Raw genomic sequence first — 23,921 nt, 5'->3', positions numbered from 1 at the left:
AACTACTCCATCCGCCTTCACATTCCCAGTTTTTCCATTCATGTCTGTCAAGAACACTCTCATTCCTTTCAGACTTTTCCATGCACCCTTCCACATTTGTCCAGAACTCATCTTTCATGCTTAAGTTGCCCTTATCCTACAGTCCACTGTCCTCTTTTAGGTGGTAGGGGAGTAGTTGAGGGACGTCTGGATAACCAGACAGTTGAGTCACCCAGTCACTGCATGTCTGAGGCACCACATGGATTTATCCCTCTCCTGCACTGGACAGACACAGCTATCCCTATCAGATGTTGGGAAGTGCACTAGAGTATATGGTATTGCACACAGCTGCCTAATTGCTCCCTGGCTGTTAATTCCTGCAGCAGGTCAACATTTGTACTGCCATCATAACCATTTTTTGGCATCCTCACACTTGCATTTGTCAGGGTATGGGCTGAAATGTGATTGCTTGATGATTTTAAGACATTGACACACAAACCCTGTGACTGCTTAGAATTTCTCTGTGATTGGTAAAATTGCCTGTAGTTGTAGTTGCTTTGTTTTCACCTGCCACTCTCATAACTAGAATTCTAGGATCATTTGAAATTTGATGAGCCTATATTGTGAGGTAGGAAGGAATCTCCGTGGTTGCTGGTCAGATCAGCCTTCACCATCACCTTGGCTGAGGGTTGGAAAGAAATCACCGATAAAGAAAAAAATAAAATAAATTTGAATTGGATTTTTATGATTTACATCACTTTTTTCACTTTTATGAAGACATTTTCTTGTACTGAACCTTTGCCAGTGTTAAGTGAAACCATATTTTGGTATCACACTTATTACCTCCGTAGTTATAGAACTTGAAAAGACCTGATGCATTAAAGGCTTTCCTAACTGGAGCATTTGACTCCTTACTATCAAAAGCAGAACTTAATAGTTTAATCAGACCTGATAAGCTAAAATACATGACTACATAAAAACAGAAGAGGATCTTCAATCAAACATGATGCATTAATATACTGTACAGACATACGCCGATATCCGGTGGTGTTGTGTAATGGTGGGAGTGTTCGGACAGTGATTTGCCAGATATCGAAACAGTTTTCCCCATACGATACTGAAGGAAAGCCAGAGATGCATTCCAGGCCCAAAACCAAACTCTCATATACCTTGCTCAATCAACAGAGACTGACACAGAAACATCACAGGTAATGTTGTTATCCTCATAAACAGTACTATTGGTATAAAATTGGACATCAAACATCACATACAAACATACTATGGCAATAAGTCTATGCTGAGATGCATTCAGGACAACAGACACAGTGAGAGTGGACAAGCAAGGGCCAAACATGCAGCACGCTAAGTAGGGGTGGAGGAGGGTGGGGGGATGGGGAGAGAGACACACCTGGCAGTGCTGAGCGTGACGGGGGATGGAGGGGGGTTGGGAGTGGAGGGAGAAGTGAGGGGATGGAGGGAGGACGGGGAGAGCTGTGTGCACCAACACATCCACATTCAGACTCATTTGTTTCAAACCTTGGGGTGAAAGTGAAAGTGAAGAGAATTATGAATGTAAAAGAAGGGAAGGTAAGTGAAGGTGAGTGAATGTAATAGTAAAGGTAAACATGAAAGTGAGAAAGTAAAGATGCACCTGAAGGTGAAGGTGAAATTGAAATTGAAAATGAATATGAAAGTAATAGTGAAAGTGAGTGTAAAGATGAAGGTCAATGTGAAAGTGAAAGTGAGCATAGAAGTGAATTTGAAGGTGAATGTGAATGTCAAAGTGAATATGAAAACAAAGGTAAAAATGAAAGGGAAGATGAAGATGAAGGTGATGACAAAGTTGAAACTATGTGAAGTAAAAATGAAAATGGACACGCCTAGAGCAGAGAGAGAGAGAGAGAGGGGATGATGCAGTCTTTCAATCAGTATTTCCGGAATGCCATTTGCAGCGAAGGGGCTAGGGAGCAGCGGAGTGTTTGGACTAGCAAATCAATGGCTGTTCGGATTGCGGGAATGTTCCCCAGTTTCTTTTGTTTGGTGTAGCGATTGTCTAGTTATTGATGCTCCGGATATCGGGGTATGCCTGTACTTGATCCCTACAAAGCAGAACTTAAAACAAACACACAATTTAGAACACATAAATTCCTTCATACAGAAGTAGAACTTGAAAATGGTAAAACACAACTTCTTAAAAAAAAAAAATCTGTCTATCTACCTGTCTATTTGCCGGACGCCATAATCCCGTAAGGGGTGGTCATTTGACTCTGAGTTATTTGTTTTACAGGGAGGGGCACTAACCCTCCACCAACCCACTTGTTGACACGTAGGGAGCACGTATGGTTTGGTTATGTGGTTAGCACCCAGCATTGTAAATGGTTTCTTGGCTTACAGGAAACCATTTGGCATGTCACTTATTGTAAAGCCACCTGTAATAGAAATAAATAAATATGTATCAGTATAGGGGAGGTTATTCATGCTGCTGCATCACTGTGTGTCTGATACTGATGAAAGTTGCCAACTTGTCTTTTATATTTTGTCAAATTTGGATCATTATCATTAGATTGAATCATGTTACTGTGTATTCAAAGAAGAGCTGAGGTCATATGTTAACACTGAACATAATCACATTTATAGTTATTATCAACAGAAGAGCCTTCTTTCCTGTGTTTATCTTTTGAAAATTTGCCTTGTGGTTCATTGGTGCGTGACTAGTGGAGTACCACAGGGTTCAGTGCTGGCACCAATCATGTTTTTAGTGTATATAAATGATATAAACAGTAACACTGGAAATGAGAGCTATCTGAATATGTTTGCAGATGATGCAAAAATACAAAGGAGAATTACTAGCACAGACTCTTGTAAAGAGCTACAAGAAGAATTAAATAAACTTCATGAATGGAGTAGTACATGGCAAATGGAATTCAATGTGGACAAGTGTCATGTAATCAAGTTTGGTAAAAGTGGAAAAAGACCTGATTGGGATTATAAGTTAGTAAATAAAACTCTATACACATCAGAAAGAGAGAAAAACCTAGGTGTGATTATCAATAACAGACTATCTCCAGCTGACCACATCAGCGAGAAGGTACGGAACATGTATACACTGCTTGCAAATATGAGAACAGCATTCACATACATAAATGATGACATGCTAAGAAGGATAATAACATCATTCATTAGACCAACCCTGGAATATGCATCAGTAGTCTGGAGTCCTCATCTCAAAAAGCATATAGACAAGATTGAAAAAGTTCAAAGGGCCGCTACAAGATGGATACCAAGCTTAAGGGACCTAAGCTACGAAGAAAGACTAAATAAACTGAATCTACCAACACTACAGGAGAGAAGGAAAAGAGGTGACATGATAATGCTATATAAGTGCATATCAGGAAAGGAGAAAATAGACATAAATGATTACTTAACATATGGAGAAGCATCAGCAAGAGGACACTGCAAAAAACTGCATAAGAAGAGAGGTGATAAAGACGTAAGGAAATTCAGTTTCCCAAACAGAGCAATTGATCAGTGGAATGCACTACCGAATGAAATAGTGTGTGCCAAAACAATTCACAAATTTAAGGATATGTACGATAAATATGGTTTAAGACACGGGACAGTACGAGCTTGACTCATGAGTAGTTTCCTCTTAGTACTGTCCTCATTTCTCTTTTTATGAGAAAGTCTTGCATCCAACAAAAAAGTTTGCCTCGAATTCCTCCTTGATGGTACAGTTTCCATAAAAGTCTTTAGTGTGGTACTGTGTCAGAATCTTTCTTGAAATTTAAATAGATACTGTCCACCCATCCTTCCCTTTCCTGTATTGTGTTTGTTGCTCTGTCATATTAGCTCAACAGATTAGTAACACATGATTTTCCTTTTCTGAAACCAAACTGTCTTTCTGTTATCATACTGTGTTCTTCTAGATGATTTACCCAAGCTTTTCTTATAAGTTTTTCTAATACCTTGCTTACAACACTGGTCAGTGATACTGGTCGGTAGTTGAGAGGATTTTGTCTATTTCCTTTCTTGAATAAGGGGACTATATTTGCTTTTTTCCAAATATCAGGTAGTTTCCCTTGACTCAAGGATTTCTTGAAAATTAAAAATAATGGTTTACTTAACTCCTTTGCACATTCTCGTAATACCCAACATGAAATTTCATCAGGACCACTTGCTTTTCCTCTGTCTAATCTACTTAGCTCCTCCTGTATTACTTTTTCTGCTATTTGTATATCTGGTAGTATGTGTGGACATGCGTGTTCCACATAGTCCCTCTTAAAATTTTTTTCTTCTGTAAAAACTAATGGAAATTCTTATTTAGTGCTTCACAAATGTCTTTCTCTTGTGTATAAGTGATTCCCTCGTCCGTAATGGATTGTATTATATCTTTTACTTTGGTTTTGCTTCTGATATAGCTGTAAAACAGCTTTGGTTGATCACTACTTTTATTTATTATATCCTCCTCAAAATGTTTTTGGGCTTCCCTCCTTATTTTTGTATAGTCGTTTCTTGCCTGTTTGTAATTATTATATGCCCTTTCACTATTGTGTCTTCTGTATCTATTCCACAACAAATCTCTTCTTTCTTTTGATTTTTTACATTCTGTATTGAACCATTTCTGTATTTTCTTATCTGCTTCTTTGTGCTGTGGGATGTACTTCTGGACTCCTATTTCATAAAATTCACAAAATTTTTTATATACAGCATTTAAATAATGTCCTCTAAGCTCATTTTCCCAATCAACTTCTAAGAAATACTTCTTTAGGTCTTGATAATTTCCCATTTTATAGTTTAGGCTCTTTTTGTAACTGTCATTGCTGTTTACTATATCATATGCTATCCCGAAGTTGTAATTTAGTACTGCATGATCGCTTTTGCCAAGTGGAGGGTGATATATTAAACTGTCAATGTCATTTTCTTGCCTAGTAAATATTAGATCTAGCACTAAAGGTTCATCAAGTCCTCTTTTTCTGGTGATTTTCCTCACATGTTGCGTTAAGAAAAACTCTTGTACGAGATCCTGGAGCTTTTGGTCCCAACAGCTTTCTTGGCTATTTATATCTAGAGTATTCCAATTTATATTTGTATTGAAGTCCCCAGTTAGTATAATTCTTTCCGATTTCTCTTTCATTTTATGTAGCAATGATCTTATACTCTGAATTGTACTCTCTGCCAGGTCCTCATATTCGTCTCTTTCCCATGTGTTTGATCTGGGTGGCATGTACAAATTGGCTACAAGTACTTTACCTTCAGATGTGTCGATCTCTACCGCAATCAGTTCTACTTGTGATGGTATATCTAGGTTTATTTCCTTGACTTTTAGATTTTTCTTAGTTAATATTATAATTCCTCCTCCTTTTTTTAAATTTCTGTCTCTTCTTCATATATTGTATTCCTCTAAGTTTAGTATGTCATTGGATATCCTTGGTGTTAATTTTGTCTCAGTTAGGCATATTATTTGTGGTTCATTTTCTCTGACATAATCATTCATCTCTAGTAATTTAGATACCATTCCATCCACATTTGAGTACATCAACTTTATCATCTTGTTTATATACTTGTCATGACATGGTTCTACTACCTTCCTCCTTTTTCTTCCATCCTGTTTGTGTACCACTTTCATACCTGCAATCCTATTACTTTGTAAAAAAATTTCTTCTTCTCCTCTTCTGATCTTCCCTCATTTTGTGTTTTTGCTTCCTCCTTTTTCTCTTTCAGTAATTCCAGTTCCTCTTGTGTTAGGCATCTTTTTATCCATACATTTTTGAACTCCTCTTTTTCCATAAGATTCTTTGCATTTTTTAGTATCTCTTCCACAGTGTTTACACTCTGGAAAGTCACCTTTAGAGGTCTTGTCTTGCTTCTCTCGTATTTCCCTAACGTTTTGTGTTCCTCTATGTCTTTACTACAGATTTCCTCTGATACTTCTTTCAGTAAGCTCATTACATTTGCCATCTCCTTTTTGTCTCTAGTGATCTTGTTTTTAACTTCTTCCTCTTATATGCCAGTGATTACTATTGATTTATTTATCTCTACTGAATCTTTGACTAACTTTGGATTGTTTTGGATTATTCTTTTCACTTCCTTTTTAATGCTTTTTTCCTGCACCTTTGTTTCTAAGTCTTTCTTTACTTTCACCATTTGAGCATACGTGGTTTCTACATCATTTTTGTAGCTTTGCACAGCTTCATTCACCTGTGTTATCATCTCCTCAATATCACTGCTCTGGTCTGTAAGACTGCTTACTTGCCTAATTGTCTCTGTGTTATTTTTGAACTCTTCCATAACACTCTCGTGATTGACGACTGTACTTGCCATTTCACTCACTTTCTTCCTAAGCATACTCAATTCCACTGTTAGTTCACTGATGGTTGTGTCTTTCTTATTGGCCTCCCTTCCTAGTTTTTTTATCTCTTCCTTTTGCAAGTGCATTTGCTTCTTTATTTCATCAATTTCATTTTTGAAAGCCATTTCTAGTTTGTGTACACGTTCAACCAGTCTATTGTGAGTTTCCACTTCAACCAGTTCTTGGTAGAAATCATCATTTTGCTTTTTACTTTTATCCCTTTTCTTTTCCAAATTTGTTTTATTGAAGTATGTATCCATTTTGTAATACTAAATGAACAGAGTATGTACTTACAGAGTATGTACACTTTCCCCATGTTGCTGTAGTCTAAACAAACCCAGGTGACTCAGCGCATCCTGCATGTAGTGTGGTTTAGACAGTTAGAGGAAGAGGTTTATGAGAGTATGCAGGCCTACTCTCTGTGTAGGTGAAAACACTGAATATGTTCAGCAAAAGGGAGATGGCAGAGATGGTCAGGAACAGATCCTGAGGTGTGGTGAAACAAGAGCTCCAGTTCTCCCCCGCACCAGCTTACCATCCACGTCGATAATACTACCCTGTTCAGCTGGTGCTGCAGTCTACGCCTTAAAAAAATGGGCTGGGATAATTGAGTGTATGGCCCATGCACTCTTGTGGGACGTGAATAAGAATAGGGAAAGCCCTAGTTACATTATTCTTTTTTCAGTCATTGTACTGTAGATGTTAGGCTGCTTACACCATAATTACTGGTGAGAGAGGGCCACTGGTTGTTCCTGTGTTGAATGAGATACTCTAATATAGAGACAGCCGGAATAAAATACAAAATGTTTTAATAAACTAATGACTTGAAATGGTTGTCAGTATAAGGAAGGGGGATGGGCATTACTTGCCTCCTACCTTGTTGCTCTTAAAAGCCTTTTGTGACATGCAGGGCCTTGACCTACTCTTACCTAAGCTATTTCATCTAAACTCTATCCAAATGGAGATTATCCTGTTCCTAAATGAACCTCATGCACTTCAGCCCACATCAAGAACATCTCCTTTTGACCTTACAAGCCCTTAGATATTACTGTGAGGCCAGGAGGTACCGTAACATCAGTCTGAACCTGCAGTCCCCATTGTCAAGATGACAAAAACATGCATCGGAGGGCAGCAAAGGCATCCCTCCCAGCCCGGATGTTCATGAACTCTTTCTGCAATTAACGCTTACCTCGTAGAACCTGTCAGACCATTGTAATATTTACTGTGATATCTAGAAGTAATGTTGCTTTGAATTTGCAGGTCCCATTATCAAGGAGATGAACGAGAACATGCATCAGAGGACATCCAACTCATCCTTCTTGGGTCGAATGTTTATGTACTCAGCCCATGATACCACGGTTGCCATGCTGCTACAGGCATTGGGGGTCTACAATGGGATACCCCCACCATATGCATCAACTGTCCTCGTTGAGTTGCACAAGATTGATGGCCAGCAATACGTTAAGGTATTGCTATGTGTGTGTGTGTGTGTGTGTGTGTGGTGTAATGTAGTTATTTATTTATTGGATATTATCCCTTGTGTTGTATTGAATCCTTTTTCTTGCTTTCTCTTAATTGTTTTCTCACACCTACCTCACACCATCCCGAGGTGAGAAGAGATCATGATGTTGCTGCTGCTGCTGATGTGCTCCAGCCCTGTGATGAGTGCAGTGCTATACAGTATTTACCACAGTGAAAGCTCGATTATTCAGGTTTTGGTATTTCTTGGCTGTGACCGAATGGTTCAGTGGTAGGGTAATACAGTAATCCCTTTAAGACCCAGACGCCCAAGTCCCGGACACTCCAGGTCCCGGACATTTTGGGCTAGGGTCCTTGGACACCCAAAAAAAAAAAAAAAAAAAAAAAGAGCCGATGTGTTCATCCCTACTTTAAATTTGCCGTGCGGTGACGAACAGCTGTGTTCTGGCACGTACTGTAGTAAAGCACCCCTGCATCCTCCCCTCCCCAGTTCCCGCCTACCTACTGTACTGTTGTGACTACACACTCGTTGCCATGACTGCGCCACATGCTCGTTTTTGTGAATAAACAGTGAATAAACTGCAATACCTCACCATTAGACCACATGGGAATTTACAATGTTGTGCAGTGTTAAAGAACTAGAATTCAGAGTGCAAAGGATTAAGTGCAGAGTGCAACACTGGTGTGTTGTCACTGGCGTGGTACAAGTAAGAACCGAACGTGCAGTGTTAATCAATTATAATTCACAGTGCAAAGGATTAAGTGCAGCACAACACTGGATTACTGTACATGCTTCAAGTGCAACTTCACCACTGTTAGAGCTTTAGAGGAGGCGGGTTAATCTTTCTGACAGCCACGGATGTTCTTACCTAATTGTATCTTTACAGGAATGAGTCAAGCTCATACTGTCCCGTGTCTTAAACCATATTTATCGTACATATCCTTAAATTTGTGAATTGTTTTGGCACACTATTTCATTCGGTAGTGCACTCCACTGATCAATTGCTCTATTTGGGACACTAAATTTCCTTACGTCTTTATCACCTCTCCTTATGCAGTTTTTTGCAGTGTCCTCTTGCTGATGCTTCCCTATAGGTTAAGTAATCATTTATGTCTATTTTCTCCTTCCCTGATATGCATTTATATAACATAATCATATCACCTCTTTTCCTTCTCTTCTGTTGTGTTGGTAGTTTCAGTTTATTTAGCCTTTCATCGTAGCTTAGATCCCTTAAGCTTGGTATCCATCTTGTAGCAGCCCTTTGAACTTTTTCCATCTTGTCTTTGTGTTTTTTGAGATGAGGACTCCAGACTACTGATGCATACTCCAGGGTTGGTCTGATGAATGATGTTATTATCTTTCTTAGCATGTCTTCATTTATGTATGTGAATGCTGTTCTCATATTTGCAAGCAGTGTATACATATTCCGTACCTTTTCACTGATGTGGTCAGCTGGAGATAGTCTGTTATTGATAATCACACCTAGGTCCTTCTCTCTTTCTGATGTGTGTAGGGTTTTATTTCCTAACGTTTAATCCCAATCAGGTCTTTTTCCACTTTTACCAAACATGATTACATGGCACTTGTCCACATTGAATTCTGTTTCCCATGTATTACTCCATTCATGAAGATTATTTAATTCTTCTTGTAGCTCTTTACAAGAGTCTGTGTTAATAATTCTCCTTTGTATTGTTGCATCATCTGCAAGCATATTTAGATAGCTTTCATTTCCAGTGTTACTGTGTGTATCATTTATACACACTAAAAACATGATTGGTGCCAGCACTGAGCCCTGTGGTATTCCACTAGTCACTTCTTTCCATGATGAGTAATTTCCTCTTAGTACTGTTCTCATTTCTCTTTTTATGAGAAAATCTTGCATCCAACAATACAGTTTGCCTCGAATTCCTCCTTGATGGTACAGTTTCCATAAAAGTCTTTGGTGTGGTACTGTGTCAAAAGCTTTCTTGAAATCTAAATAGATACTGTCAACCCATCCTTCTCTTTCCTGTAATGTGTCTGTTACTCAGTCATAGTATCTCAACAGAATAGTAACACATGATTTTCCTTTTCTGAAACCAAACTGTCTTTCTGTTATCATACTGTGTTCTTCTAGATGATTTACCCAAGCTTTTCTTATAAGCTTTTCTAATACCTTGCTTACAACACTGGTCAGTGATACTGGTCGGTAGTTGAGTGGATTTTGTCTATTCCCTTTCTTGACTAAGGGAACAATGTTTTCTTTCTTCCAAATATCAGGTAGTTTACCTTGACTCAAGAATTTCTTGAAAATTAAAAATAAACGTTTACTTAACTCCTTTGCACATTTACGTAGCACCCAACATGAAATTTCTTCAGGACCATTTGCTTTTCCTTTGTCTAATTTACTTAGCTCCTCCTGTATTACTTTTTCTGATGTGTGTATATCTGGTAGTATGTGTGGGCATGCATGTTCCATATAATCCCTCTCAAAATTTTTTTCCTCTGTAAAAACTGATTGGAAATTCTTGTTTAGTGCTTCACAAATATCCTTCTCTTTTGTATAGGTGATTCCCTCGTCCGTAATGGATTGTATTTTATCTTTACTTTGGTTTGCCTCTGATGTAGCTGTAAAATAGCTTCGGTTGATCACTACTCTTATTTATGATATCCTCCTCAAACTGTTTTGGGGCTTCCCTCCTTATTCTTGTATAATCGTTTCTTGACTGTTTGTAATTCTTATATGCCCTTTCACTATTGTGTCTTCTGTATCTATTCCACAACAAATATCTTTTTTCTTTTGATTTTTTACATTCTGTATTGAACCATTTCTTTATTTTATTTTCTGGTTCTTTGTTCTGTGGGATGTACTTCTGGACTCCTATTTCATAAATTTCACAGAATTTTTTATATATAGCATTTAAATCTTGTCCTCTAAGCTCCTTTTCCCAATCAGTTTCTAAGAAGTACTTCTTTAGGTCATGATACTTTCCCTTTTTATAGTTTAGGCTTTTTTTGTAACTTTCATTGCTGTTAACTATGTCATATGCAGTCCTGAAGTTGCAATTTAGTACTGCATGGTTGCATTTGCCAAATGGGGGGTGATATATTAAATTGTCAATATCGTTTTCTTGCCTAGTAAATATGAGATCAAGCATTGAGTGTTTATCGAGTCCTCTTTTTCTGGTGCTTTCCCTTACACATTGCGTTAGGAAAAACTCGTGCACGAGATCCAGAAGCTTTTGGTCCCAACAACTTTCTTGGCTTATTATATCTAGGGTATTCCAATTTATATTTGTATTAAAATCTCCAGTTAGGATAATTCTTTCCAATTTCTCTTCCATTTTATGTAGTAATGCTCTTAAACTCTGAATTGTACTCTCCCGCCAGGTCCTCATATTCGTCTCTTTCCCATGTGTTTGATCTGGGTGGCATGTACAAATTGGCTACAATTACTTTCCCTTCAGATGTATTGATCTCTGCTGCAATCAGTTCTACTTGTGAGGGTATATCTAGTTCTATTTCTTTGACTTTTAGATTTTTCTTAGTTATTATTAAAATTCCTCCTCCTTTTTTTAAGTTCCCATTTGTATTAAAATCTCCAGTTAGGATAATTCTTTCCAATTTCTCTTCCATTTTATGTAGTAATGCTCTTAAACTCTGAATTGTACTCTCCCGCCAGGTCCTCATATTCGTCTCTTTCCCATGTGTTTGATCTGGGTGGCATGTACAAATTGGCTACAATTACTTTCCCTTCAGATGTATTGATCTCTGCTGCAATCAGTTCTACTTGTGAGGGTATATCTAGTTCTATTTCTTTGACTTTTAGATTTTTCTTAGTTATTATTAAAATTCCTCCTCCTTTTTTTAAGTTCCTTTCTCTTCTCCATATATTATATTCCTCTAAGTTTAGGATGTCATTGGATATCCTTGGTGTTAATTTTGTTTCAGTTAGGCATATTATATGTGGTTCATTTTCTCTGACATAATCATTCATCTCTAGTAATTTAGATACCATTCCATCCACATTTGAGTACATCAACTTAATCATCTTGTTTATATACTTGCAATGACTTGGTTGTACTACCTTCCTCCTTTTTATTCCCTCCTGTTTATGTACCACTTTCCTAGCTGCAATCCAATTACTTTGTAAAAAAATGTATTCTTCTCCTCCTTTGATCTTCCCTCATTTTTTGTTTTTGCTTCCTCCCTCATCTCTTTCAGTAATTCCAGTTCCTCTTGTGTTAGGCATCTTTTTATCTATACATTTTTGAACTCATCTTTTTCCATTAGATGCTTTGCATTTTTTAGTATCTCCTGCACGGTGTTTACGCTGAAAGGTTACCTTTAGGGGATTTGACTTGCTTCTCTCATATTTTCCTAATCTTTTGTTTTCTTCTCTATCTTTACTACAGATTTCCTCTGATACTTCTTTCAATATGCTCATTACATTTGCCATCTTCTTTTTGTTTCTTGAGATCCTGTTTTTTACTTCTTCCTCTTCTATACCAGTGATTACTATAGATCTATTGATATCTACTGAATCTCTGACTAACTTTGGATTGTTTTGGATTATTCTTTTCACTTCCTTTTTAATGCTTTTTTCTTCCACCCTAGTTTCTAAGTCTTTCTTTACTTTCACCATTTCAGCATAAGTAGTTTCCACATCATTTTTGTAGCTTTCCACAACTTCATTCACCTGTGTTATCTTCTCCTCAATATCACTGCTCTTGTCTGTCAGACTGCATACTCACCTAATTGTCTCTACATCATTTTTGAACACTTCCATAATACTCTCGTGATTGACTACTGTACTTGCCATTTCACTAATTTTTCTCCTAAGTGTACCCACTTCTACTGTTAATTCACCTATGACTGTGTCTTTCTTGTTGACTTCCTTTCCTAATTTTTCTATTTCTTCCTTTTGCAAGTGCATTTGTTTCTTAATTTCATCAGTCTCATTCTGAAAAGCCAACTCTAGTCTGTGTACTCGTTCCACCAGTTTATTGTGAGTCTCCATTTCAACCAGTTCTTGGTAGAAATCATCATCCTGCTTTCTACCTTTATCCCTTTTCTGTTCCAAATTTGCTTTACTAAAGTATGTGGTCATCCTGCAGTACTAAAAGCACATATACAGCTTACATTCTCTGGTGCAGTCATAGACTAAACAAATGATCAGCTGATTGTGCGCATTCTTGCGCTACTTTGTTTTCTTTTCTGTTTGAACAAGTCTTACTTAAAACTTTTTCTTTTTTTATATTAGAACACCATTTAGTCTAACCTGGTACAGAGCTTGACTTATATAAAGATACTAATTTAGATAATGCCACTGGCCAAGTTGGCCTTAAGTACCCTTTCATAAGTACCTTGTACACTGCTAAATATTTTCCATACTCACTTCTAATTTCTCATTCTCTGGTTCCTTTTCATTTTTTCATGGTTGTGTCTCGATCACAAGGGTGGTTGGGTGGAGTTTGGTGAGGCGACTGATAACATAACGTAACCTATCTTTACCTGATAATTTAACCTAACCTGACTTAACCTAACCTGGGCTCCATTTGGAAAATTGGGACACAAAATCCACCTTTGAGTATGATGAGCAAGTTTCTTCCATTATGCTGGAAAGAATCATAGTACAGTAGGTACAGTTACCCAAAGAAGTGATGACTCGCTTTCATTAAGTTTCGGACAAATCTCCCTGGGGTCTGGCAACGTTCACTTAGCGGATGAAAACAATTCTTGCCTGCCTTGCAAACATTATGTATGGCGTAACAAAAAAAGAAAAGAACTAATCTTGCGAAATAAGTAAGTTTAGCCCTCCCCCCCTTTTTTTTTTTTTAATCAGTCAATAATTACCTAAATAAAAAGTGACATGTGGCACATTTTCACAACTCATGCCAGCAGTGTTACCAATGAAGCTATTTTTCTTCTGTATTTAGAGATTTTAAAAGCAATCTAGCTGGTAAAAATTTAAATTATTACATTTATCTGGCATTTTATTAAGGTCGTGTCTATTTTTTTTTTTTCCAATAATTTCCCTCAGTCTGGCGGATTTCTTACCACTTTTGAGACTAAGTCATCAGATTTCTATAATTTTTCCTTTGGCAGCACTGCACGCCAGGTGTTCTGTCAGTCATTACCACGCCGTGGGTGGGAATGGATGTCTTTGCGTTTGTAACTCCCCCCCCTCCCCTTTTTGTTTAATACAATGCTTTTTGTCTTTAGTTTGTGTCCCTCTCTTGCTTTTGACCATCACTCTTTCCCTCTTTAGTTCATTCATGAGTTTCTAACATGTTGGAATCTCATCTTGTGAATAAAAATGACCAGTTTTCCCTTTATAATTGCACTGGTTTCACCAACTTCACTGAATGCCGGCAGATTAATTTGCCTCTTGATAGCAACACAAGTGGTTAGGGGTTTTTCTTTGGCATGTGCATTAATTTGTCTGTCTTGGTCTTGTGCTTCGAGGGGCTCCAGTTGGCAAATTTCCTATGTTCTGTCTCTCTATATCACTTATCTGTCAGTTAACTGTCTTCTTGATGCTAAGCTGGCAATATATCTGTTTTACTGGAATATTTGCTAAATAAAGAACTATAATCTGCATGCACCGACAGCTTGTAGTTTCTTGCTGATGACCCATCTTGCTTACAGCGCTCATGGGTTTTCCCGCATAAATATTCTGTATAGAGAATTAAATACGGATGATAATATATTTGTAGATGTTTATTGTTCTGCTTTGATGGCACTACTGATTTCGACATTACCATTATCTGCGAGTTTTATTTTATGGGACATTTTCCTCTCATTATTGTTGATTTAGGATGTAAAATAATTACTGTATTGCGAGAGTTTCTCTGCATTTTAACCCTGAAATTATTGAGCGATTGCTGTGTGTTTCACATTCTTTCGTATGGCTAAACCTCAGTTTTAGTATACAGTAATCCCCATACTTTCCGGACTCCCCACTTACCGGACATTGTGGGCCTGGACCTTCGGAACCCAAAAATGGCCAAGAAAAGAAAAAAATCCCCCCAAATCTGAATTTTTTCCCACCCCTAATTTGAAATTGCTGCGCGGCACCGAACAGCTGTTATACCATGGTCCCTTCACCCCTTCCTTCCTCCCCCCTCCCCCCTCCCCTGTCAGGGTTGCCATTTGGTATTTTTCATTACCAAATGTGGGTCAGTTTGGTAATGAAAAATTAGTTTGGTAATGAATCAGAATAATGCATTACCAAACGGATTTTTCACGAGTATGAGGATACGCAGGATGGAGATGGTGGATTGTTTGCTCTTTCTGATTAATCTGGTAGCCAACATAGGGTGAAAATAAGCAACATGCTGTTAATTATAAGAAGAGTGATTACATGTATTTCCTATCTGTGTATCTATTGCCAGATGCCTCAATCCCGTTTCGGGTGGGGACAAACAAATCGCCTCCACATCGCCCTCTCCCCTGCCATTTCACTGCCCTGCTTCCAACTCACACCCCCCTCTCTCATATACCTCTCCATCCCATCCCTCCATCTCATCCTCGGCCTCCCCCTCCCTCTTCCCCCATCCACCTCACTCACATACACTCTCTTCGTCAGTCTTTCACCCTCCATCCTTTCCACATGCCCAAACCACCTCAGTGTGTTCCTCATAACGCTTCCTATCACATCCACATCCACACCACAACACTCCTTTATATCCTCATTTGTCAGCCTGTCTCTCCATGTGACTCCACAGGCTTCTCTTAAATAACTCATTTCCACTGCTCTCACTCTTGACTTGTGTCCTTCCAACAACGTCCAAGCTTCACTTCCATACGTTAGAGTTGGTATCACAATACTGTCATGTAGTAATTTTTTCACTTCCATGCTCACTTCCCTGTTTCTTATCACTGCTTTCTAGGAACCAGCAACCTTTCTTCCCTGCTGTACCCTTTCAAGCACTTCACCCTCCATACCTCCATCCTTACTCATCACGCTACCCAAGTACTTAAATGTACTCACATTTTCCAATTCCTCACCATCCAACCTCGCTGTACATTCACTGACTTCACCTCTTTCAAAGACCATCACTTTACTCTTCCCTACATTCACCTTTAGATTCCGTTTCTTACACAGTCTCCCAAACTCATCCACCAAGCCTTGCAGCTCCCCTTCGTCATCACTCAACAACACAGTATCATCTGCAAACAACAGTACAGGGAGTTTCCAAACATTATCTTCTCTCACCAGGGCCACTCCAACATCCACAACCCTACCTTGTACCTCTTTTATTACCCCATCCATGTACAGATTGAACAATCATGGAGACATGACACATCCCTGTTTCAACCTAACCTTCAAAGAGAAAAATTCATTTAGTTCACCATCCACACGCACTGCAGCCTTAGCACCATCATACATACTCTTCACAGCATTCAACAACTTCCCATCTACTCCATATACTGTATTCTTAATACTTTCCACAATCCTTGTCCATCCACCCTGTCATATGCTTTCTCCAAATCCATGAAAGCCGCATACAACTTCTTTCCCTTCTCTAGACTCTTTTCCACTAAAGATCTAAGAATGAATATCTGATCTTCACAACCTCTTCCCTTCCTAAAGCCTCCCTGTTCTTCTCAAAGTGATTCCTGTGTTCTTTCTCTAACTCTGTCAATAAGTATCCTACCATACACTTTTCCTATTATACTAAGAAGACAAATGCCCCGATGATTACCACACACTTCTTTTTCCCCTTTTCCTTTGTACAAGGTTATAATTATACCTAACTGCCAATCTTCCGGGACTCTACCTTCCTCCCAGGCCAATCTGCACATCTTCCACATCCATTCTACTACTATCTCTCCCCCATGCTTCAGCATTTCACCACACACTCCATCAATGCCTGGGGCTTTCCCCAATTTAACTTTCTTCATTGTTTCCACAACTTCTATCCTACTGATTTCTTCCTGTCTTCTCACCTCCCTCCTTCTCCCAGCCATTCTCCAGCCACTTATACTCACATTACTTCCATCCTGTATGTTCAACAATTCCTTAAAGTGTTCTCTCCATCTGCTCACTTTTTCTCCCTTCTCCACTAGTAATCTACCATTTTTATCTTTCACTCCCCTGCTAACCTTGCTTCCACCCTGTCTTACTATCCTCACGTCTTTCCAGAACATTTTCTTACAGTCCCTCCACTTTACACTCAAATTCGTTCCAAATTCCTCATCCACTCTCTTCTTACTCTCTCTTACTAATCTTTTCACCTCTCTCTTTCTTTCTACATATAAATCTCTCTTCTGCCTCTCAACTTCTTCCACGCCCCTATTTATCATCCATTCATTGTATGCTTTCATCTTTTGTGCCACAGCCTGTCTCACCTCTTCAGTCCACCACGCTGTTCCTTGCACCCTCCTCCGTCTTCTCTTCCTCCCACACACCACATCACATGCTGCACGTATTTCTTCTGTAAATATCCTGCACACACCTTCGACGTTCCCCATCTGCTCCAGTTCATATTTGCCCAATCGTTCCTCCACTTCTCTCTTATACTCTGCCTTTTTCTCATCCTCTTGTAACCTTTCCACTGTCCTTGTAACTACTTCCTCTCGTCTTTCCCTTCTTCTATTTCTCCATCTTACTTGGATCCTGATTCTGGCCACCACCAAGTAGTGGTCAGAAAGCCCACTCCCCCAACCTCTATAAGCTCTTGCATCCATTACACATCGTGCATCGTTTCATCCACACACACATAATCAGTCATTACCTTCCTTTCATTCAGTTCACCACCCACCCTTCTCATCACTTGCCATGTATACCTGTGGATCATTTTATGCCTGAGGAGAGTATTGGCTATCACCAACCCCCTCCCAGCACAAATGTCCACTAACGCACTGCCATTCTCATCTATCTCAGCAGGCACACCCCACTCACCAACTATTCCATCGACCTTCACATTCCCTACTTTACCATTCATATCACCGATTAAAACACTCTCTCATTCCTTCCAAACTTTTCCTGCACACTTCCACATTTGTCCAGAACTCTTCTCTCACTCTGCTTGCACGATCTTGCGTTGGCGCATACACACACATAGTTGCCCACATTCGTATTCCAGCTTTCAACATTACCCACACAATCCATGACCCAAGTGATCCATACTGTCTTATGCTCTTCTTCCATCTTTTTCACTTGTATATATAATTAGTAGTGAGCATGGAAGTCAAAAAGTTAGTACATGACAGTATTGTGATACCAACTCTAACGTATAGAAGTGAAGCTTGGACGTTGTTGGAAGGACATAAGTCAAGAGTGAGAGCAGTGGAAATGAGTTATTTAAGAGGAGCCTGTGGAGTCACATGGAGAGACAGGCTGACGAATGAGGATATAAAGGAGCGTTGTGGTGTGGATGTGGATGTGATTGGAAATGTTATGAGGAACACACTGAGGTGGTTTGGCCATGTGGAGAGGATGGAGGGTGAGAGACTGACGAAGAGAGTGTATGTGAGTGAGGTGGAGGGGGGAAGAGGGAGAGGGAGGCCGAGGATGAGATGGAGGGATGGAGTGGAGAGGTATCTGAGAGAGGGGAGGATGAGTTGGGAGCAGGGCAGTGAAATGGCGAGGGACAGGGCGACATGGAGGCAATTTGTTTGTGGCCACCCCAAACGGGATTGATGCGTCTGGCAATAGATAGATAGATAGATATATAATTAGTGAAGAATAAATGCTAGCTTTACGAATTTAGTAATGAAAAGTTAAATTTGGTAATGAAAATTGAAGAGTTTGGTAATGTGGCCATTGCGATCTAGCAACTCTGTTTCCCTGTCACCAACACTCCCAACAGTTACTGCATAACTTCGATCGCGAGTAGATGCTTATCGCAATGGAAGCCACACGTGCTCATTTTTTTTTAATAAGCAGTGAATAAACTGCAATACCTTGCCACTAGACCACATGGGAATTTACAGTGTTGTGCAGTGTTAAGAAATTAAAATTTAGAGTGCAAAGGATTAACTGTGGAGTGCAAATTGGCGGTTGAAACTGGCATTGTGCAGTTAAGAACAATGTGCAGTGTTAAACAATTATAACTTACAGTGCAAAGAACTAAGTGCAGCACAACACTGGATTACTGTATGTGCTTCAAGAGCATTTTCACCACTGCCAAAACCTTAGAAAAGGCATCCACAAATGTGCTGCAAGTACCGTGACTGAGGTACAGTCACTTATAATTCCTCATTCTTTGGTTCCTTTTCATTTATTTCATGCTTTATGTCTATTATTGGTGTGAATAGGGTCTTAGATAGGTTTAAGTAGGTGCAATGCATGTCCGGTAGGGAGTTATTTAGGTGGCTTTCAAAGTTAGGCTGGGTTAGGGTCCTTAAGTACCGGTCCAGGAGCCAGGGGCCCACTTTCTGGGCAGGACCACTTTCCGGACATGCCTTTGGCTCTATTACATCAGATAATAGAGGGATTATTGTACTGTATTGTGGTTTTCTCTTTCGTAATGTGAGATATACACAGTAAAAACACTGATATATTGCTTTTTGCCGTTGTTTACCTAAATGCCGCTCTTTCCGGTGTGCAATATAAGAAATAAAACTTGGCCGTGGCAGTTGCCAGATACCACTTTCAGAGCGAAAGGTACTGAGAATCGTGTCATCACTTCTTTGGGCTCTTGTACAGCTTAAGGAACATGATTATAATAAGGGAGGAAATCTTTCAGCAAGGGAAGGTAATTTACCACCCTTAGAATAGTCAGAAAAGTACAGAAAATAAACTAGAGGAATATAAATTGAATTGGTAAGGTCTTAAGACCATATGCATAGACGAAAATTTATGGGTATCACAGTTTTGGGGGACGAAATGGAACAAAAATGTTTGCTAATCAGAATAAGTTACTCTTTCATCCCACTTGTACTCATGAGTTAGCATTCAGTTCCACATTCTTTATTCAATCATGTGCTTCCCAACACATTTCAGACTGACTGAGCATGCAGTTATTTCTGCTTCTTAAAGTTAAGTGTATATTTACTGTTCATTCTTTGGTTTGTTCTTATGTATGTGTGTGAGAGAGAGTAGTGATACAAACAATAATGTATTCCATTAACCCCTTCATATTTGCCTGCCTTGAACAATGCCTTACTGTTCAGGTGTCAGTGACATTGAGTTAGGGTGAGCTGTAAAAAATTCTATCTATCTATCTATTGCCAGACGCCTCAATCCCGTTTGGGGTGGCCACAAACAAATCGCCTCCAAGTCGCCCTGTCCCCCGCCATTTCACTACCCTGCTCCCAACTCACACCCCCCTCTCTCATATACCTCTCCACCCCATCCCTCCATCTCATCCTCGGTCTCCCCCTCCCTCTTCCACCCTCCACCTCACTCACATACACTCTCTTCGTCAGTCTTTCACCCTCCATCCTCTCCACATGGCCAAACCACCTCAGTGTGTTCCTCACAACGCTTCCTATCACATCCACATCAACACCACAACGCTCCTTTATATCCTCATTCGTCAGCCTGTCTCTCCACGTGACTCCACAGGCTCCTCTTAAATAACTCATTTCCACTGCTCTCACTCTTGACTTGTGTCCTTCCAACAACGTCCAAGCTTCACTTCCGTACGTTAGAGTTGGTATCACAATACTGTCATGTAGTAACTTTTTTACTTCCATGCTCACTTCCCTGTTTCTTATCACTGCTTTCAAGGAACCAGCAACCTTTCTTCCCTGCTGTACCCTTTCAAGCACTTCACCCTCCAAACCTCCATCCTTACTCATCACACTACCCAAATACTTAAACGTACTCACATTTTCCAATTCCTCACCATCCAACCTCGCTATACATTCACTGACTTCACCTCTCTCAAAGACCATCACTTTACTCTTCCCTACATTCACCTTTAGGTTCCGTTTCTTACACACTCTCTCAAACTCATCCACCAAGCCTTGCAGCTCCCCTTCATCTTCACTCAACAACACAGTATCATCTGCAAACAACAGTACAGGGAGTTTCCAAACACTATCCTCTCTCACCAGGGCCACTCCAACATCCACTACCCTACCTTGTACCTCTTTTATTACCCCATCCATGTACAGATTGAACAACCATGGAGACATGACACATCCCTGTTTCAACCCAACTTTCAAAGAGAAAAATTCACTTAGTTCACCATCCACACGCACTGCAGCCTTCGCACCATCGTACATACTCTTCACAGCATTCAACAACTTCCCATCTACTCCATATATTCTTAACACTTTCCACAATCCTTGTCTATCCACTCTGTCATATGCTTTCTCCAAATCCATGAAAGCCGCATACAACTTCTTTCCCTTCTCTAGACACTTTTCCACTAAAGATCTAAGAATGAATATCTGATCTACACAACCTCTTCCCTTCCTAAAGCCTCCCTGTTCTTCTCCAACTAATTTCTCTGTTCTTTCTCTAACTCTGTCTATAAGTATCCTACCATACACTTTTCCTATTATACTAAGAAGACAAATGCCCCTATGATTACCACACACTTCTTTTTCCCCTTTTCCTTTGTACAAGGGAATAATTATACCTGACTTCCAATCCTCCGGGACTCTACCTTCCTCCCAGGCCAATCTGCACATCTTCCACATCCATTCTACTACTATCTCTCCCCCATGCTTCAGCATCTCACCACACACTCCATCAATTCCTGGGGCTTTCCCCAATTTAACTTTCTTCATTGCTTCCACAACCTCTATCCTACTGATTTCTACCTGTCTTCTCACCTCCCTCCTTCTCCCAGCCATTCCCCAGCCACTTATGCTCGCATTACGTCCATCCTCTACGTTCAACAATTGGTATGTAAAAAATTGCAAACAATTATGAGAAGGGAACCAAGGTCACTGGTATGTTTACACAACCCTACTCTACCATCCCAAGCAGTCAGGCGGTCACCTCAACCCAGAAGTTTTCGTCGGTATGTTTACATGCTAATGTAACATGTGCCCTAATTTTATTAATTCTTTCACGAATCATAGCAAATCACAAGATGGGTTTAGGAGGGACAAAAAAAAGCCAGGTTCACCAGATCGGTCTTTCCACATCTGTAAGCAAAAAAAATTGATTTTAGAACTTTGAAGAAATGGTCCCAATGCCAGTCACGGGAGTATGCAAATTTCTGAACTCACAGCTATTGAGGGGGGCTAAACATATGCTTTACATTAAGCAGTTAAAGCACCATACCAAATCAGTTCTTCCTGATAGTCTATTTTATTTTTCTGAATATTTCTGGGTTGGTAAATAAACATTTATTGTTAAATCAGTTCTTCCTGATAGTCTGTTATATTTTTTTTAATATTTCTGGATTGGTAAATAAATATTTATTGTTAAATCTGTTTCCCTGTTGTTTTTAGCTGTTCTGTTGTGACATCTCTTGTTTGATTCATTAACATAATGGCAGAAGGGACTGTTCAAACCTAAGTGTTAACTAAACCTGGCCTAACCTAGCATAATTGTACCTATTAATTTAACCTAACTTAATCCCCAGTTGGGAAATTAGGAAACGAAATCCACCTTTGAGTATGTTGAGTTTCTTAAATTGCACTGGAAACAATCGTAGGTACAGCCTAACCCCCATCCGCAGGGGTTTTCTCACCGTCGCCCACTCATCCTTACGGGTGATTTCCGAGATATTGGAAAAATACCATTCCTTTTAAACCCTATTATCTGATAAACTATTATAGCTAGAGAAAAAAATAAGTATACATAAGACTCACCAACTCTTCTTCTTTCAAATGAAAGTATCCAGGTGGTCCCGTCGATGAGTAATGATAAGTTGAAGACGACTGGTTTTACATGCATAGGCGGGCTGGTTCTGAGACTGCACCACTGGCAGTGACCTTAGACTTGCTGGTTAGCGTTGGCAGCACTGACCGGAGTGGTGATTGTACACTGCCTGGGCATCCTTGGAAGGAATGTGGAAATTTCCACTCACTCTTAGACTATTCCTTACTCACCACCGTAAGGATGAGTCATCACCCTGTCCATGTGGCTCCCCATAGGGTTTTCCACCCTTTTCATAGTGCCACTATGCCCCATAGGTGTGTGGGAAAAAATAGCTCTTTGATTTTATGTACTCACTTCCTGCATCAATTATAAAAGTTACCCCTGTACAACAACACTTATGATTTATTATATGTGACTCTTTGGTCTTGTAATATGTAAGTCTTGAGTTTTGGTCAAAGATGAATACAGGGAATTGATCTTGATGTATTATCTTCAAAGAAAGTCTAAGTTGAGCAGAGTATGAAGTACACAGGGACATAATTAACTAAGTGTCGTTGGATCCCACTTCTTATTTCCTCTCTCCACTACCTCTCGGTTCTATGGCTAGCCCCTTTCTCCCTCTCTGATTCCTACATTCTCGTTTAGCAGGGGTTGTGTCACGTGGGCTATACTGTCGTGGAAGCTTCTAGAACTCTGTATGTCTGTGTGTATGAACTGCTTCCGGTGCACTTCTAGCATTCCTTCACTTAAGAGTGGCAAGCTAATTTCCTTTTGGTTGATTCTCGCTGACACACATCCTATCTCACACCCTGGCTTGGTGCTTCTATCTGTCTATCCATCTATGAGTTGTATTATTATAATATGGAGTCCTGACAGCTGGTTAGCATTGGCAGCACTGGCCAGAGTGGTGAATGTACACTGCCTGGGCATCCTTGGAAGGAATGTGGAAATTTCCACTCACTGTTAGACTTTTCCTTACTCACCGCCGTAAGGATGAGTCATCATCCTGCCCATCTGGCTCCCCATGGGGTTTTCCACCCGTTTCATAGTGCCACTATGCCCCATAGGTGTATGGGAAAAAATAGCTCTTTGATTTTCTGTACTCACTTTCTGCATCAATTATAATAATTTCCCTCTACTACAACACTTATAATTGCACTTGACATCACAGTTACGGGTAATTGCACTTTGACAAGTAAATGCTGTGGCTGTTCCATGCACTATGGTTGAGTATGAGGTAATTACTTGTACTATAATTCAGACTGATTTGTACTAATCAGGGGCATTGTGAAGATATTACAAATGTTATACACAACTTACATTATTTGTCCTTCACATCACAAATAAGCTTATGCTCACATATTCAGCACTATTTGCTGAGTAACGAGGGAAAA

The 23,921-nt window shown here is 39.6% G+C and overlaps 1 protein-coding gene across 1 annotated transcript in view; it reads left to right on the top strand.

Moving 5' to 3' along the window:
• The window catches only part of LOC145407073 (prostatic acid phosphatase-like), a 483,117-nt gene that overhangs the window by 256,634 nt on the left and 202,562 nt on the right, over positions 1 to 23,921 (top strand). Inside the window, exon 6 of the mRNA XM_080278097.1 lies at positions 7,589 to 7,794. Coding sequence (XP_080134223.1) covers positions 7,589 to 7,794 — 206 coding nt within the window. The remainder of the gene's footprint in view (positions 1 to 7,588; positions 7,795 to 23,921) is intronic.

The sequence above is a fragment of the Coenobita brevimanus genome, chromosome 72, assembly GCF_032717465.1.
Source record: "Coenobita brevimanus isolate Jiangsu-jjx chromosome 72, ASM3271746v2, whole genome shotgun sequence".
Lineage (NCBI taxonomy): Eukaryota > Metazoa > Arthropoda > Malacostraca > Decapoda > Coenobitidae > Coenobita > Coenobita brevimanus.
This window is presented reverse-complemented; position numbering and strand designations above follow the sequence as displayed.